Source organism: Pimephales promelas, chromosome 1 (assembly GCF_988280905.1).
Source record: "Pimephales promelas chromosome 1, fPimPro1.hap1.1, whole genome shotgun sequence".
Taxonomy (NCBI): Eukaryota; Metazoa; Chordata; class Actinopteri; order Cypriniformes; family Leuciscidae; genus Pimephales; species Pimephales promelas.
In genome coordinates, this window is record NC_142769.1 from 9,442,512 (window position 1) to 9,456,887 (window position 14,376).

Below are 14,376 nucleotides of genomic sequence, written 5' to 3' on the forward strand. Positions count from 1 at the left end.
TTCATATTCATTCATATATATATATATATATATATATATATTAGGGCTGTGCAAAAATGAATTGCGATTAATCGCATCCAAAATAAAAGTCTGTGTTTACATAATATATTTGTGTGTGCTGTATATAATTATTTTGTATATATAAATACCTATGCATGCATGTATATATTTAAGAATTATTTGCGCTTAAATTCTGTGTCTATATATATATATATATATATATATATATATATACACACACATACATACAAATACATCATCTAAATTATATAAATATTTTATATATAAATAACACATTTTCTTAAATATATACATGCATGTGTGTGTATTTATATACAAAATAATTATATACAGCACACACAAATATATTATGTAAACACAGACTTTTATTTTGAATACGATTAAACGCAATTAATTTTTGCACAGCCCTAATATATATATATATATATATATATATATACACACACACACACAAACTTTCTAGATGATCATATGGAAGCAACAAAGTATATATTTTTTCATTGTATAAGTACATTTTTAAACAAAATAAATTTAACCTTTGAATATGTCCATGTATGTATTAGTGAATTTGTAAAGTGTTTTTTTTTTTTTTTTAATATTTTTATGCATTTATGATTAAGGTGAAATGTTCTTCTAACGTAATAGCATTCACTGATATAATGTGCTTACTTGATGCTGGGGCGAAACTGAGGCCGGGCTCTTCCAGACAGCTCCCTCAGGCGGCCCATAATGCCCGGAGGTAAGTGGATGCGGGGCAGCTCACAGCAAGCCCCAGGCGGGGCGAGGACGTCTGAAGGATAGGTGAACTCTCTCTCTTCATCAATGGTTAAAGGCAGGGGAGACGGAGACGGCGTGAGAGCAGGAGATATCGCACCATTAGCCTCTACTTGCCACTGACACCTTAAAAACATAAGAATCAAATACACTATGATCAAAATGCAATGTAAAAAAATATTTCAAATTTAATTTGATATGACTTAACCATCCAAGTTGGTTGTACTTAACAATAAGGCGGGAATATTTGTGTATCAGAAGGCCTTAAGTTGTGATGAACTGAGAAATCAAATTTTCCTTGAGCTTTTGACATCTAAGAGGTCATCATTTTATAAGAATATCCTGTAAGTTTAAGAACTGAAAACGTCCTTGTTAGTCCAATAAAAGCTTTTATTGACACCAGCCTCAGCAAACGACTCGCTTTTTAAAAGTGGGGAACTATGACGTCGAAGAGGATAAAACACCACCCCCACAGAAGAAGATCAACGCCTACTTCAACACGGCCGGTTTAGCCCCGCTCACCGATTTGCGCATTTCACGCATAGCTAAATAACATAGATGCCTACCTCATGATGACAAACCAGATCGATCTACCGAGCAATACAGAATATTGTGCAGTGCCTGGTTGTGGAAGAAGACAGTCGCTGCATAAGCTTCCTCTGGATTCCAATAGGACTGCATGGTTAACTTTATTTTTAATGACATTCCAGCTGATGAGGGTTAAACATTGTCCGTCTGTTCGCTTCATTTCACTGAGGATTGTTTTGTAAACAAGACTGGATTTCCAGACCGATTAAGATTAAAAAACGGTGCTGTGCCGTCTATATTGGATCTGACAGGAATTGTGCAACACACGGACTCTGGGTCGAACATGTATGGTCGAATCATTTCGGTCGCCATTTTACAACATTGGACGTTTTCAAAACAATTTCCCCCAAGTGCATCGATGGGTGAGTTGAAACTCATTATAATATGCAAAACTGTTATCCACTCGCAGCAGTGGGCGTTTACTTCCAAGTCTTCAGTGCGAGACGCACATAAAAACCGACCGTTTTTCAGGTAGGCTCAAAACTTGGGTACAAATTAGCCTATTACTTATTCATTTTGATTCCAAAAACCAAGCAAAAGTCATAAGTTGACCTCAGACAACAATATAATAAAATTTAAAAAGCCAGTTCATGACCCCTTTAATTCAGCAATGACACATTCATTTGATCAAAAGTGACAGTAGAGACCTTGATAATTAATACTACAGAAGATTAATGTTTTAAATAAATGCTGTTCTTTTGAACTTTCTATTGACATTGAAAAAAATTGATTTTTTTTAAATGCATTCAAATAGGAAAATTAGTTATTTTACACTGTGCTTTTTGTTTTATTTTCTATGTAAATAAAGATTGCTGAAGTGCATCTCTGCGTTTGGGTCCTCACTTCCTGCACCAAACCTGACATAATCAGCATACCTCTGCAGTAGTTTGGAGCAGAGAAGGTCATGGCAGGCCTCCTCCTCTCGTGTGATATCAGGGCCATTATAGAGGATGCGTAGCATAGCGCAGGCCAGCACTGATAAACCCAGAGCTAGATCAGCCAGGAAGGGCAGCCCGCCGGACACATCCTCCGACGACTCCTGAAATGAACATAATTAGAAGTACAGCCAAGAAAGATAATTCAAGTTTTGCCATTTCAATGTCTCTATTTTGAAAACTTCCTTTAGACTTCAGGTTAGTATTAGTTGGTGTCTGCAATGCTTTTTGTTTGTCTTTATTGTCCACCAAGGTGGAAAATTGTCTTTGGCTCAACAGCACATAAAATAACTATACAGTCAATGGTACAAAAACATTAAAAAGATATAAAAATACAGTTCATGCCACTGTCACTTGGTTTATCAATGTGGAATTGAGAATTTTACTAAATTATGACAATGTACATAAAATTAACTCTGCAAGTCTGTGCGCTCAATATCAATAACACTTTTGTTGAGTATTTGATTTCCGTTAGTTTTTCTAACACATTTCAACAGTCTTTTCGTTTTGTATTTTGTAAACGGAACAAAATATTTAGAGCAATGTCAAATATACGTTTGCTGCTTTTTAAATTCATGTTTGTGCATTTGTTTTATTGATATGGACCTGTGTTTGAAATAACGTATAAAGTAAATAGATTTAATCTACGTATTAGTATACAAAACTATAACCCTGCAACTAAGTCAATGAATGTCAAATGAGTATTTAAAATTTTCTCTGTGAATTTTATGATTGGAATCTATTTAAAGGCTTATGTAAAGTCTTAAGTTAGTACCTGAGCTCGGACAGTGCATGAGAAACCCCACATGGCTTTATCTGGGGTATTGTGCTCACGTCCACTTCTCATCTCAAAAGAGAATGTCACAGTATCTCCTTCCACCTGAAAATATACGGTTAAAAGTGTATTAAAGGCGTATACAGATATTTAATATCTGTAGATTGTTTGCAAATGTTGAAAGTGCACATCTTATATTTAAAGCACACCATTTCATCTGACTATTGGACCTGTAGACAAAATTTGTAAAAAAAAAAAAAAATGTATGCATGTACCACATTTGATAGGTTGAGCTTTTATAGTCATATAAATAAATAGTTTTTCTGAAGAAAAAAAAAACATATTCATTGCATTTACCATTGTTAAAGCATTTCTACTGATTCAAATCTTAAAATTGTAAAAAAAAAAAATTAAATAAAAGTGAGTTTTTTTTTGTTCTTTAAATATAAAAGCAATTCCCATTACTTTATCAAAATCGGCTTAGATATTTTAGCAAACAGACGTGTATAGAGAGGCTCTCGTTCACGAGAGATTTCCTTCATCAAGAGCACACATGAATTATATACCAGTTTTGCCATGTATCAAGAAAAAAAAAATGTAACACATTATTTTATGTTATTATCCAACTCATCTTTATGCTTGAACACTGTAAGTGTGCCATCTGATGTTATGGAGAGTGCTTTTCCTCACCTTGACAAGATCTTTGGGCCATCCAGTTCCCAAGACACTACGGCTCCCATAACCCATGGTGTTGCCTCCGTACTCACTCACTTTTCGACTATTTGTGTTGGGCCCGGCATAAATCACCAGCTGAAAAACGAGAGTTTATGAGCATGCATATTCACTATGAATGAGAACAGAAGTTTCAAGGAATCGAAAGTTCAAACCTTGTCATAGTCATATTGGGAGGAGCAGCGAGGGTCAAAACGGAGGTAGAGACAGCGCGCACCAGGTATGTGCACTGTATCTTTAAATTTGTAGTTGTCCCGCACTGGATGAACAGTTTCCACGGTTTTCCCAGCGGCCCATGGGGCAGGGATCTTCAGGCCGGTTAAAAAACCTGGCTCCTCTCTCTCTTCCAGAATCTGGAAACTGAATTAAATACAACATAATTTTGTATTTCAGTAATTTAAAGGTTTTTGTCCAATAGTTTCAAGGATAGATAGAAAAAAGTATTTTTACCCATCACTTAATGACGGTGGATTGGGGCCTTGATTTAGCGAGGAATCCTCCGAAAATAATGGTGAATGTGTCTTCAGCAGCAAAGCGGTCTGTTATATAGACAGATTCAGAGCAGCCAATGTTAACAGTACCAACAGTTTATGATTTATTATTTAGATCCACAAATGTACTTAACACACACATTAATGAAAAATTAGACATTATTCATAATATTTTAATTTAAAAAATCTCAAAATGTACACTACAGTTTGGGGTCAGTACGATTTTTTATTTTTATTTTTTTTGTGAAAGAAATTAATACTTTTATTCAAAAAGGATGCATATAATTGATCAAAAGCGAGTCAAGACATTAATAAATGTTACAAATATTTCAAATAATGCTTTTTTTACTTTACTATTTATCAAATAATCCTAAATATATTTCCACAAAAATATGAAACAGCCGTTTTTAACATTGACAATAATAAGAGATGTTTCTTGAGCAGCAAATCAGCATATTAGAATGATTTCTGAAAAATCATGTGAAAGTAAAGACTGGAGTAATGTGCTGAAAATTCATCTTTGCAGCACAGGAACAAATTACATAAAAAATAAATAAATAAATATAATATAATATAAAATAGAAAACAATTGCACAATAATATTACTGCATTTTGATCAATTAATGCATTGGTGGTAGTGTAAAATATTGACAACTGTGTGCGTCGATTAGAGCTGGTTAATATATTTAACATTTAGAATATATTCACTATTATTTGCCTGATGTTATAACATTAACCAGCTCTGCTAATTTTTTTATTCTTAGCTTTTTATTTGACCATTACATTTCTTAAAGCCTGTGTGAGAATGCGAAAATATTTTGTCCGATACAAGCAATAGCGAGTTTATATGTCTATGCTATTTGAGAGCAAATACATAAATATTGAGACGCTATATATCAAATATTGTTCAAATGATGAAAAGTGATTGCGATACTTGTTTTTAGCTATATCGCCTTGCTCTTCCATCCAACAATCACATATACACACCTGACTAGTATAGAGGACCAGTTGGACCAGCTGTGGCATGAGAGCATCAGCTAGTGTGAGGGTTTGCAGGTTCGGGTGCATCAGTGAAGTCAACAGAACCGGCAGCAAGTGACCCAACATTGTGGCCTTCGTGACCTGTTCCAGTCCTCTCAGTCTTCACATTAAAGAGAAGCAAAAGAAAGTGTTTAATTATGCGTGCAACATACAAATAAAGTTATAAAATAAAATAAAAAAGAAAATATATAATATTGTAATGCACCTGGTCTCTCGATCACTGATGTTGCTGTTGATAAGAGAGCTGGTGACTTGCTGAAGGGTCTCCAGAACCTCATCACACCCAACCAGGATCTTCGAAGCAAGTGATAAGATGCTCGTCTGCAACTCCTGAGGGGAACACGCACATTCAACACACACATTTCTTTGAGAACATCTAAAGCTGGTACAGAACACTTGTGAAAAAGAAGTACACTTTAGCATACTTTTACATATTACAGAAATAATATACTTTGGAATGGAAAACCGTGTTCTGTGTGAACGTATATTCTTTTAAAGTATATTATAGAACATGCGTTCACACAGAACACGGTTTTCCATTCCAATGTTTCCATTGTTTTTCTATGAAATCACACGCTAGATGGACTTGCATCTTTTGCTGAATCTTGAGCATGACACGACGTTCTAAAAATGCGTTGTTAAGTTAAAATGAGATTAACTTTAAAAAAAATGCGTCAATGTGTTTTTCCTCATTCGACTGCCCACATCTTGCATTTTTCAAAGCAAAAACGCGTTCTGTGTGAACGTTCCCTTAAGCGTTAACTTCATGTAATTAAAATGCATACAATTTAATTAAATTAAATTTCGCCACAAAGCTACCGGACGGCCATATTATTATAGCTTTAAAAGTTCAATTTTTTTTTTTTTTTAAGTTTTATTTTTCTAACTCTACAAAAGGTCTTTATTAACCCCCTGAAGCCATATGGATTATTTTTTATGATACATTTTTATGGCCTTCAAAATGTCGTCCCCTATTCTCTACCATTATAAATCTTGGAAAAGCTAGGGCAGGGGTCGGAAACAGGCGGCCCGTGGGCCAAAACTGGCCCACCAGCAATAATATCTGGCCCGTGGCGCAGCCTGAAAAGTTCTGACAGACATTCAAAAGAGTCTGTGGATCGCTAGAAGACACCTCTAAAATAACCGTCATGAAGTGTCTAATATTATATTAAATGTGTCTCTATAGCACACGTTGTGTTTATCGTGCAATTTAAATGCAAAATGAGTTTTACGTGCATATGAAAAGCAGTTTTTCGTGTGCATTTGATGCACACTTTATTGCGTGTAATACACACGCACCCCACACCACTAATCCTACCCAACATATAATACACACACACCCGACACCAATACTAAACCTACCCATGTGTTTCATAAGCACATAAAAACAAATTTTCGCATATAAATTGCATTATAAACACAATGCGTACTATAGAGACGCAGTGTGATCGGGTTGTCGTTGCAGATAAGACACACCGCTTCTGCATTTACAAAACTAGGAATGTATAGTTGTCTTTTCATTATTCTTTGCATGGCTATTTTCGCTGTCAACTTTCCTCTTTAGACTCTTTGAGAGTGCCATTTTCTCTCAGCAGCTAGCTTAAAATGTTAAAATCACTCTACACATGACATAATAGTGTACCTCCAGCACGCAAAAAAAAAAAAAAAAAAAAATTCAGTTTAGTATGCGAGGATGCCGAGGAATAATTCTAAGTTTAAAAGTAGTCTACGTCAAATAATTATTACAATAAGTTAGTTATTCACAATATGGAAAGAGGAAATAAAACATAGTTCGTTAAGAGCATGAGTTTTTTTTTAATTTTTATCCATTCCGCATCTCCCACATGTGTGTTTTGGCAAGGCGGGACGTGTTGCAAGATAGCGCAATATATCGGGAGACGTGGGTCAGACATGATTTTGACCACGTCATTAATTTTTGTTTTGTAGAAAGCCTTTCTAAAAAAAAAACTGAATTTCGTTTTGTATCATTTGTATCTTATTTTTAATCAATATTTTATCAACCAATTGCCTGGATTTAATAAATAAGAGACAAATATAGCAGACAATATAATCAGCACATGGAGGCGCCGGCGAGATTACTCGTGAACTGGAGCTCTTCATAAATGAACTGAAACTCAGCGTTTAAGCTGCCTCACAGACACAAGAAACATACAGAAAGCTTAAATGTCTAATTTTGTCTAATTTTAAATGAAACAATTCAAAACTAAAAGAAACCGACTACTCTCTGCTTATATAATCCATATGAAAAGTGCATTTCTTTCTACAGGTGCGTTAACAACCGCGGTCACTATTGCAGCCGAGACAGACACTAATAAACAATTAAAATGTCTCCTTGCTATATTTGAAACATTCATAATCATTACTTTTGCCGGTTCCTTGTGATAGCTGTTGCGTTATTATACCCTCTGGTGATGTGAACATGGCGTCACCACCGAAAACATTGGGATTTTTTTTTTTTACAATAATCGCACGACTTATTCGATATTCTATAATTAAATCAACAAATCGAATATTCAGGATTAAAACACAGAGTAATAGCTCACTATCAGTTACAAAAGACACTATATCAGTCTGTCACAGGCAATTCTAGTTTCATTTTCATCAATTAATTTCTTAAATTATCCATTGGCTATGTTCTGGCCCGCCATCTAGTGTCAAAAATATTTTTGCCCCAATGCCAACCTTACTTGCAGACCCCTGAGCTAGAGTATATTTAAAAAGAACTCCAATTGTGTTTGTCTGAATGCAGATAGTTATACACCTTAGATGTCTTGAGGGCGAGTAAACCATGGTATAATTTTCATTTTTGGGTGAACTACCCCTTTAAGAAACTTATAGCCAGATTTAATAAACACAGCAAATTAGCATGAGCGCAATTCCATAAAAGCACCGATGGATGTGGAAAGTGCAACGCGTGATCTACTGATGACGCGGAAATTTAAAAAAAAAAAGTCTGTTTAAGAAATTAAAAGCTACACACACCATCAATTAGGGTTAGAAGAAGTGTTGCCAAACATATAACATACTAGAAACATAATTATCACTGCAATAATGATGTTTTTAGCATTAGCATGTTAGCTACAGAAGAGACCACAGTATATTGAACTGTTTTAATTCCTGTTTGTTCCATCTTTCAAGAATGCAGGAGCTGTCGTCATCAGTCCACACAAACCATAGGGTTTTTAAAGGGGATGTTTACCTGTACCTTCATTGTTTCCCCTTGCAGGGAGCTGTCACTATCATCAATGTCATCAGGGTGGAGCAGGATGGTGTTGCTGAGCAAATGGTTCTGCACAGCCATTAAGTAACGCAAGCTTGGTGATACTACCTGTTGATGTGGAAGTGCTGTGGGTTAATTAGCGATTCAATAAATTGTATGAAATTATACAGACAACTATTTCACATTATAATTGAATAGATGCACCATATAAAGATGCACCATATAAACTGGGTCCAAAATAACACTCGGCAAACCAAACATGTAAAATTTGCTTTGCAAGAAAATGATCCTGTTACAAGATGGCTTTAAGAACTTCAATGTAAACACACAACATAATTGTAATGTCATTGCAACATTGATGGTTCAGTGTGAAAGGGCCTTCAAACATAATGTGCCTGTAAAAAAAAAAACACAGACACCACCAAATGCAAACAATCACCAGATTACAATACGTCACTTCTCAGACATTCCATGAACTGACAAATTCTGATTCAACATGTTCAATCGGCAAAAACAAGTGCAGACCGATGCCAACAGACACTGACAGAGGGAAAACACTGATCCAACAAAACACAACAGGGTCTGTTGCCATTGGTCCGCGTCTGTCAGTTGGACAGAAGGTAAAATGTTAAATCATTAGTTTGTTATGGTAAAATGCTTTGAAATTGGTCATGTTTCATAGCAAGAAAAACAAAACTAGAAAAGAAAATTATTGAATATAATTGATCTCATCTTTTTCATTAATTCATTTAGTTTGATTTCCCTTGTTAAAAAGAAGTGCAAGTGCAAAAAAAAAAAACACTTCCAGATAATGTAATATTAATGAAATAGCAGGCCACTTAAAGAGAATGGTCTTTCATGACTTAAATAGACTTTTAAAAAGTACACTTTGTAATAATGACAAATTAAAGGTTTTACTATAAAGTACATTTAAAATCATTATGTTTTATAACTTTAAATTATTTTGATGTGTTGGCTAACATACTAAAGCACAGTACTTGATTATACTTTAAATTGCAGTGTGTAAATTTAACTAAATTTGTATGCAATTGCAACTCCATTACAAATGCGTAATTACAAATAAATGTAAATAATTTTCTCAACAGAAATAATATATGAATATATATATATATATATATATATATACACTATATATATATATACACTATATATATATATATATATATATATATATATATATATATATTTCAGCTAATTGCATTTACTACAATTGAAATTAAATTTATGAAAACATTACATTCAGTTTTGGACTTAATAATAAAGTATATTTCTCTAATCATTGCTTTTTTATGCTAAAGTATGCTAAAGTGTACTTCTTTTTCACAAGGGATATGAGAACAAATGGCTTGTAGAACTCTTTTAAGATTAATTCAATTAAAAACTACATTCAGAGTAACCAGTCACAACGAAAAGTTTCTTTACGAAAAACGTTTTTAAATGCATTTATGTGGAAGTCACATACGGGTACAGTGGAGAGAAGCTTCTGAAGGTCTTCCTTGGAAACAGTTTGACATTTGGTGATAAGGAGACATGACTCTCGCACTACAGTCTTCAAGATACACTGCAACAGTTCATCTTTCAGTCTGCAGGGGAAGAGAAGAGAAAGTGTAAATGACAGAGATAAGGGAAAAACATGTATGTTGCGATCACAAAAGAATTATGTTGATTTTTTGTGTTATGCATGTCTAGTAGGGATGGGCAACGATTAATCGCGATTAATCGCATCCAAAATAAAAGTTTGTGTTTACATAATATACGTGTGTGTAGTGTGTATAATTAATTTGTAAATAAAAATACCCACACATATATGTGTATATTTAAGAAAAATATGAAATTAATATATCAAATATTTATATATAATATTAATTATGTGTGAATATATATATATATATATATATATATATATATAAAGTATATACATGCAAATATTTCTTAAATATATACATGCATGTGTGTGTATTTATATATACAAATTAATTATACACACTACACACACATATATTATGTTAAAACAAACTTTTATTTTGGATGCGATTAATCGCGATTAATCGTTGCCCATCCCTAAGTCTAATAGAGTATATTGAACATATTGAACAGATCTAAAGAGCTATGAAACTTGTTACCTGTAGTGGTCATCCTCCTCACTACCAAAGCGGTTCTTCTGTAACTGGTTAGCAAGGTTGTTTAATATAACATCACGTAATTGAGACAAACCATTGTTCTTCTCCCCTGAAAAAAAAAGTGTTCATATCAATATGCGATTGTGCAATTACAGTGAGCCAATGATAAGTAAGCTTATAGTTAAACTTGATTTCTGTACGATGTGTATTTATTTGTCATTCTTACCCTCAGTGAAAACAAATTTTAGCAGGTTGTTCAACTCAGATTCACTCTGGTACAAGGTGTTTAAACCTGAGCTAATAAGAATAAAGAAAGAATAGAAAAATGGTTTGTAGTTTGTATTGAGCAAAGTTGCATAAATTCAACATTTTTTTTTTTTTCAGACAAAGAAAATGTTTTTTTTTTTGTTTAACTAAATTAACTAAAAAACTAATAAGAATTTTGTTCAACTTTGGAAGAGAAAGGAAGATATATTTTTAAAGAATATATAAAAAGACAAAACATTATATCCCTTAAATCCCATTTTTGATAATCAAAATGACATATTTAAATGTTTTTGCACCGTGAAAGTCATTTCTTAATGCCTTAAAATAGCTTGAATGTAACTTGAAAGTATACCTTTGCTTCATTTAGTATATGTGGATGCATAAATACGCAAATTATTCCCCGTCTCCATATTCTAAACACCACATTTAATTATTATTATTTATTTTTTATTTATTTTTTATTTTTTGAGAGAGAGAGAGAGAGAGAGAGAGAGAGAGAGAGAGAGAGAGAGAGATTCACCTGATGGCGAGACACACTTCTCTTTGTATTTCTGGTTCTATCTGATCAGGAGGAGCCATAAGTAACTGCCACAGCAACAGTCCAGAACGCTTAACACAGTCCCGGTTCTGCTCTGAATTTGGATTAAAAAACTGGAACACCACCTGGAAAACACAAGAGAGAATGTTCCAGCCTATTCACTGTTGATGAACAAGCTTAATCTCCAATTGCAAAAAGGCCATCACTCACATTGTTTTAGTTAAATCATCTGCATTACATATATTTTAGGTAAGACAGTTTTTAGTAATACTGTAGTGTTTATAATATAATTCAGATGTAAATCTTAAACCCCACCAATTATATATACACACCTGAAAGACGACCAGAATGCATCGGATGATGCACGTGTCTCCATTGACCATGGCCTTCTCCATGACGTCACATATAGAACTAAAGTGGCAAGCCTCCATGGGTTGTTTTCCTATGAAGGTTCCTAGGTGTAAACTACTGTTGGCTGCTAGCAGGTTGAGCTGGTGGATGCACATAGCACCAACATGATGGAGCAGCTGGTTTATCACTTTGCCGGTGTCTATCATTTCTTCTGTAATAAAGAATCAAAAACATGATGGGAAAAACGATAAAGATAATTTCTATATTTGACAGATCATTTCTGTATGAGCACCATGCTATACACCATGTCCTTGCAAAAATATCTGCACAGGTATAACAATGAAAAGTGACCCCTTGTAAAAAGGAAAGAAAAAAAAAAGAAATGTGCTTTATTGTAATGAATGTGTTCTTCAAATCATAAAAGTATAGTTTTTAACAACTGTGCTTGCCTAGCAGATATGTTAAAGGGGTGATGAACTGAGAAATCAAATTTTCCTTGAGCTTTTGACATCTAAGAGGTCATCATATTATAAGAATTTCCTGTAAGTTTCAGAACTGAAAATGTGCTTGTTAGTGCAATAAAAGCTTTTATTGACACCAGCCTCAGCAAATGACTCGTTTTTAAAAGTGGGGAACTATGACGACAAAGAGGATAAAACACCACCCCCGCAGAAGAAGATCAACGCCAACTATAACACGGCCAGTTTAGCCCCGCCCACCGATTCGCGCATTATATGCATAGCTAAGTAACATACATGCCTACCTCGTGATGACAAAACGGATTACTTTACTTATAAATTACGTATTCATTTTGATGTTTTTGAATGCAAAAACCAAGCGAACGTCATAAGTTGACCCCAGACAACAATATAATAAAATTTAAAAAGCCAGTTCATGACCCCTTTAACAAAATAAAGGCCACTCCCCAAAAACACATTCATGACTATTTTGTAATAATGTCAAATTCAAAGTTTTACTATAAATCATTGTTGTAATATTTTTGTTGTGCTTTAAAGAAGTACACTTATTTGTGATATAGATGTGTTGACTAACATACTAAAGAGCATGTCAAGTGCTTGATTATAAGATTAACTGTATTGTTAATTAATAATACATTTAAACTTAACATATTTTGTATTTAATTATTTAGTGTATTAAATTGTAATGTTATCAGTAAAATTGTGCAATTATAAATATATTTAAGTACACAACATACTAGTTTCAATAAAAATGACATTAAAGAATATTTTATTTTACCATAAATGCTTGTCAGTACATTCAGCAGTAATTACAAAATTATATATAAAGATGTACTTAAGACTAACTTAAAGCAACACCAAGTAACTTTTCCTCTGCGGTCACCCTACAGGTTGGAAGCGGAATTGTCCGTTACCGCTGTCGTAAATAATTTACCCTACCGCAGCCTACTGTTGCACACACATGCTCGTTGTTTATCCAGCACCGGCTTTGGAATTTCATGAAAGAATGATGTATTGCAACATAGAAACGAAGAAAAACAAAATAATGACTATTGTAACACTTGATATAAAGCAAGTCAAATTAGTAGTTTTCTTATGTCTCATTAGAACTACAGAAAAGCGACCCGATCTGGCAATCTTACATAGTGTGGTTATGAACCACTGAAACTATTTTGGAAACATTATTTTAAGGTAAAAAAAGAAATATCTCACTTGGTGTTGCTTTAAGGGGGTCCACAAGCACTTAGCTAAAGTTCAGCTAATTGAATTTAATTGCAAATAACATGAAAAAGTTGTATTCAGTCACAAGAAATAATATACTTTTACTCTTTTTAAAGGTATACTAAAGTTCACTTCTTTTACACAAGGGAAACTTTAGCAAAATCAGCTATTGTCAGTATAATTAAGACTGTTAAGACTGTGCCTGGTTGGGTCGTGGTGTAATGAATGCAAGCCTCTAAAATGTTTTGCTTTGCAATATCAAAATAATCCAAAAAATCAACTTGAGTAAACTTTTTGTTGCATATGTTAGAGCTCCAGTTTCTATACCTTTAGGCTGGCTGATGACGTGACTGACCCCAAGCCGTTGGCACACATGATGGAAGGCCTGGTTTCCAGGGTTACACCATTGGTCCATGTAGTCACTGGAGCACGTCCAGATTAAGTTGTTAAGCGCATCATAGCAAGCCCCTAGAACAGACATTATACAATCATATGTGACAGTGTTTTATTCTTAATAGTTTGAATTAGTTTTTAATTTTATATTTTAGCTTTTCTATATATTTTCACATTAAATGTAGTTTCAATTTTAATAGTTGTGTTATATGTAATTTTTATTAGGTTATTTTATATTTAGATTCATTTTAGTACTTCAACTTTTAGTTTTCTGCCAAGGCAACATTTCAATTTTTTGTTTAAATTTAAGGTGTTCATTTATAATATTATTTTATTTCAGCTTTATTTCAATTAACAAAAAATATTTGAAATAGTTCTAGTTAAAAAT

General features: G+C 33.6%; 1 protein-coding gene across 9 annotated transcripts in view; it reads right to left on the minus strand.

The window, feature by feature from the left end:
- The window catches only part of hectd4 (HECT domain containing E3 ubiquitin protein ligase 4), a 113,935-nt gene that overhangs the window by 69,725 nt on the left and 29,834 nt on the right, over positions 1-14,376 (minus strand). For 6 of the 9 annotated variants that reach the window (XM_089124540.1, XM_089124678.1, XM_089124521.1 and 3 more), the window contains exons 11-25: positions 13,923-14,063; positions 11,877-12,106; positions 11,527-11,669; positions 10,966-11,036; positions 10,743-10,848; positions 10,082-10,202; positions 8,578-8,706; positions 5,563-5,687; positions 5,304-5,457; positions 4,276-4,364; positions 3,981-4,185; positions 3,784-3,903; positions 3,094-3,198; positions 2,259-2,422; positions 691-921 (exon numbers count right to left, since the gene is read on the minus strand). In XM_089124540.1, the coding sequence (XP_088980666.1) occupies positions 691-921; positions 2,259-2,422; positions 3,094-3,198; positions 3,784-3,903; positions 3,981-4,185; positions 4,276-4,364; positions 5,304-5,457; positions 5,563-5,687; positions 8,578-8,706; positions 10,082-10,202; positions 10,743-10,848; positions 10,966-11,036; positions 11,527-11,669; positions 11,877-12,106; positions 13,923-14,063 (2,134 nt within the window). The remainder of the gene's footprint in view (positions 1-690; positions 922-2,258; positions 2,423-3,093; positions 3,199-3,783; positions 3,904-3,980; positions 4,186-4,275; positions 4,365-5,303; positions 5,458-5,562; positions 5,688-8,577; positions 8,707-10,081; positions 10,203-10,742; positions 10,849-10,965; positions 11,037-11,526; positions 11,670-11,876; positions 12,107-13,922; positions 14,064-14,376) is intronic. The other 3 variants (XM_089124633.1, XM_089124599.1, XM_089124558.1) reach the window with 1 other exon arrangement.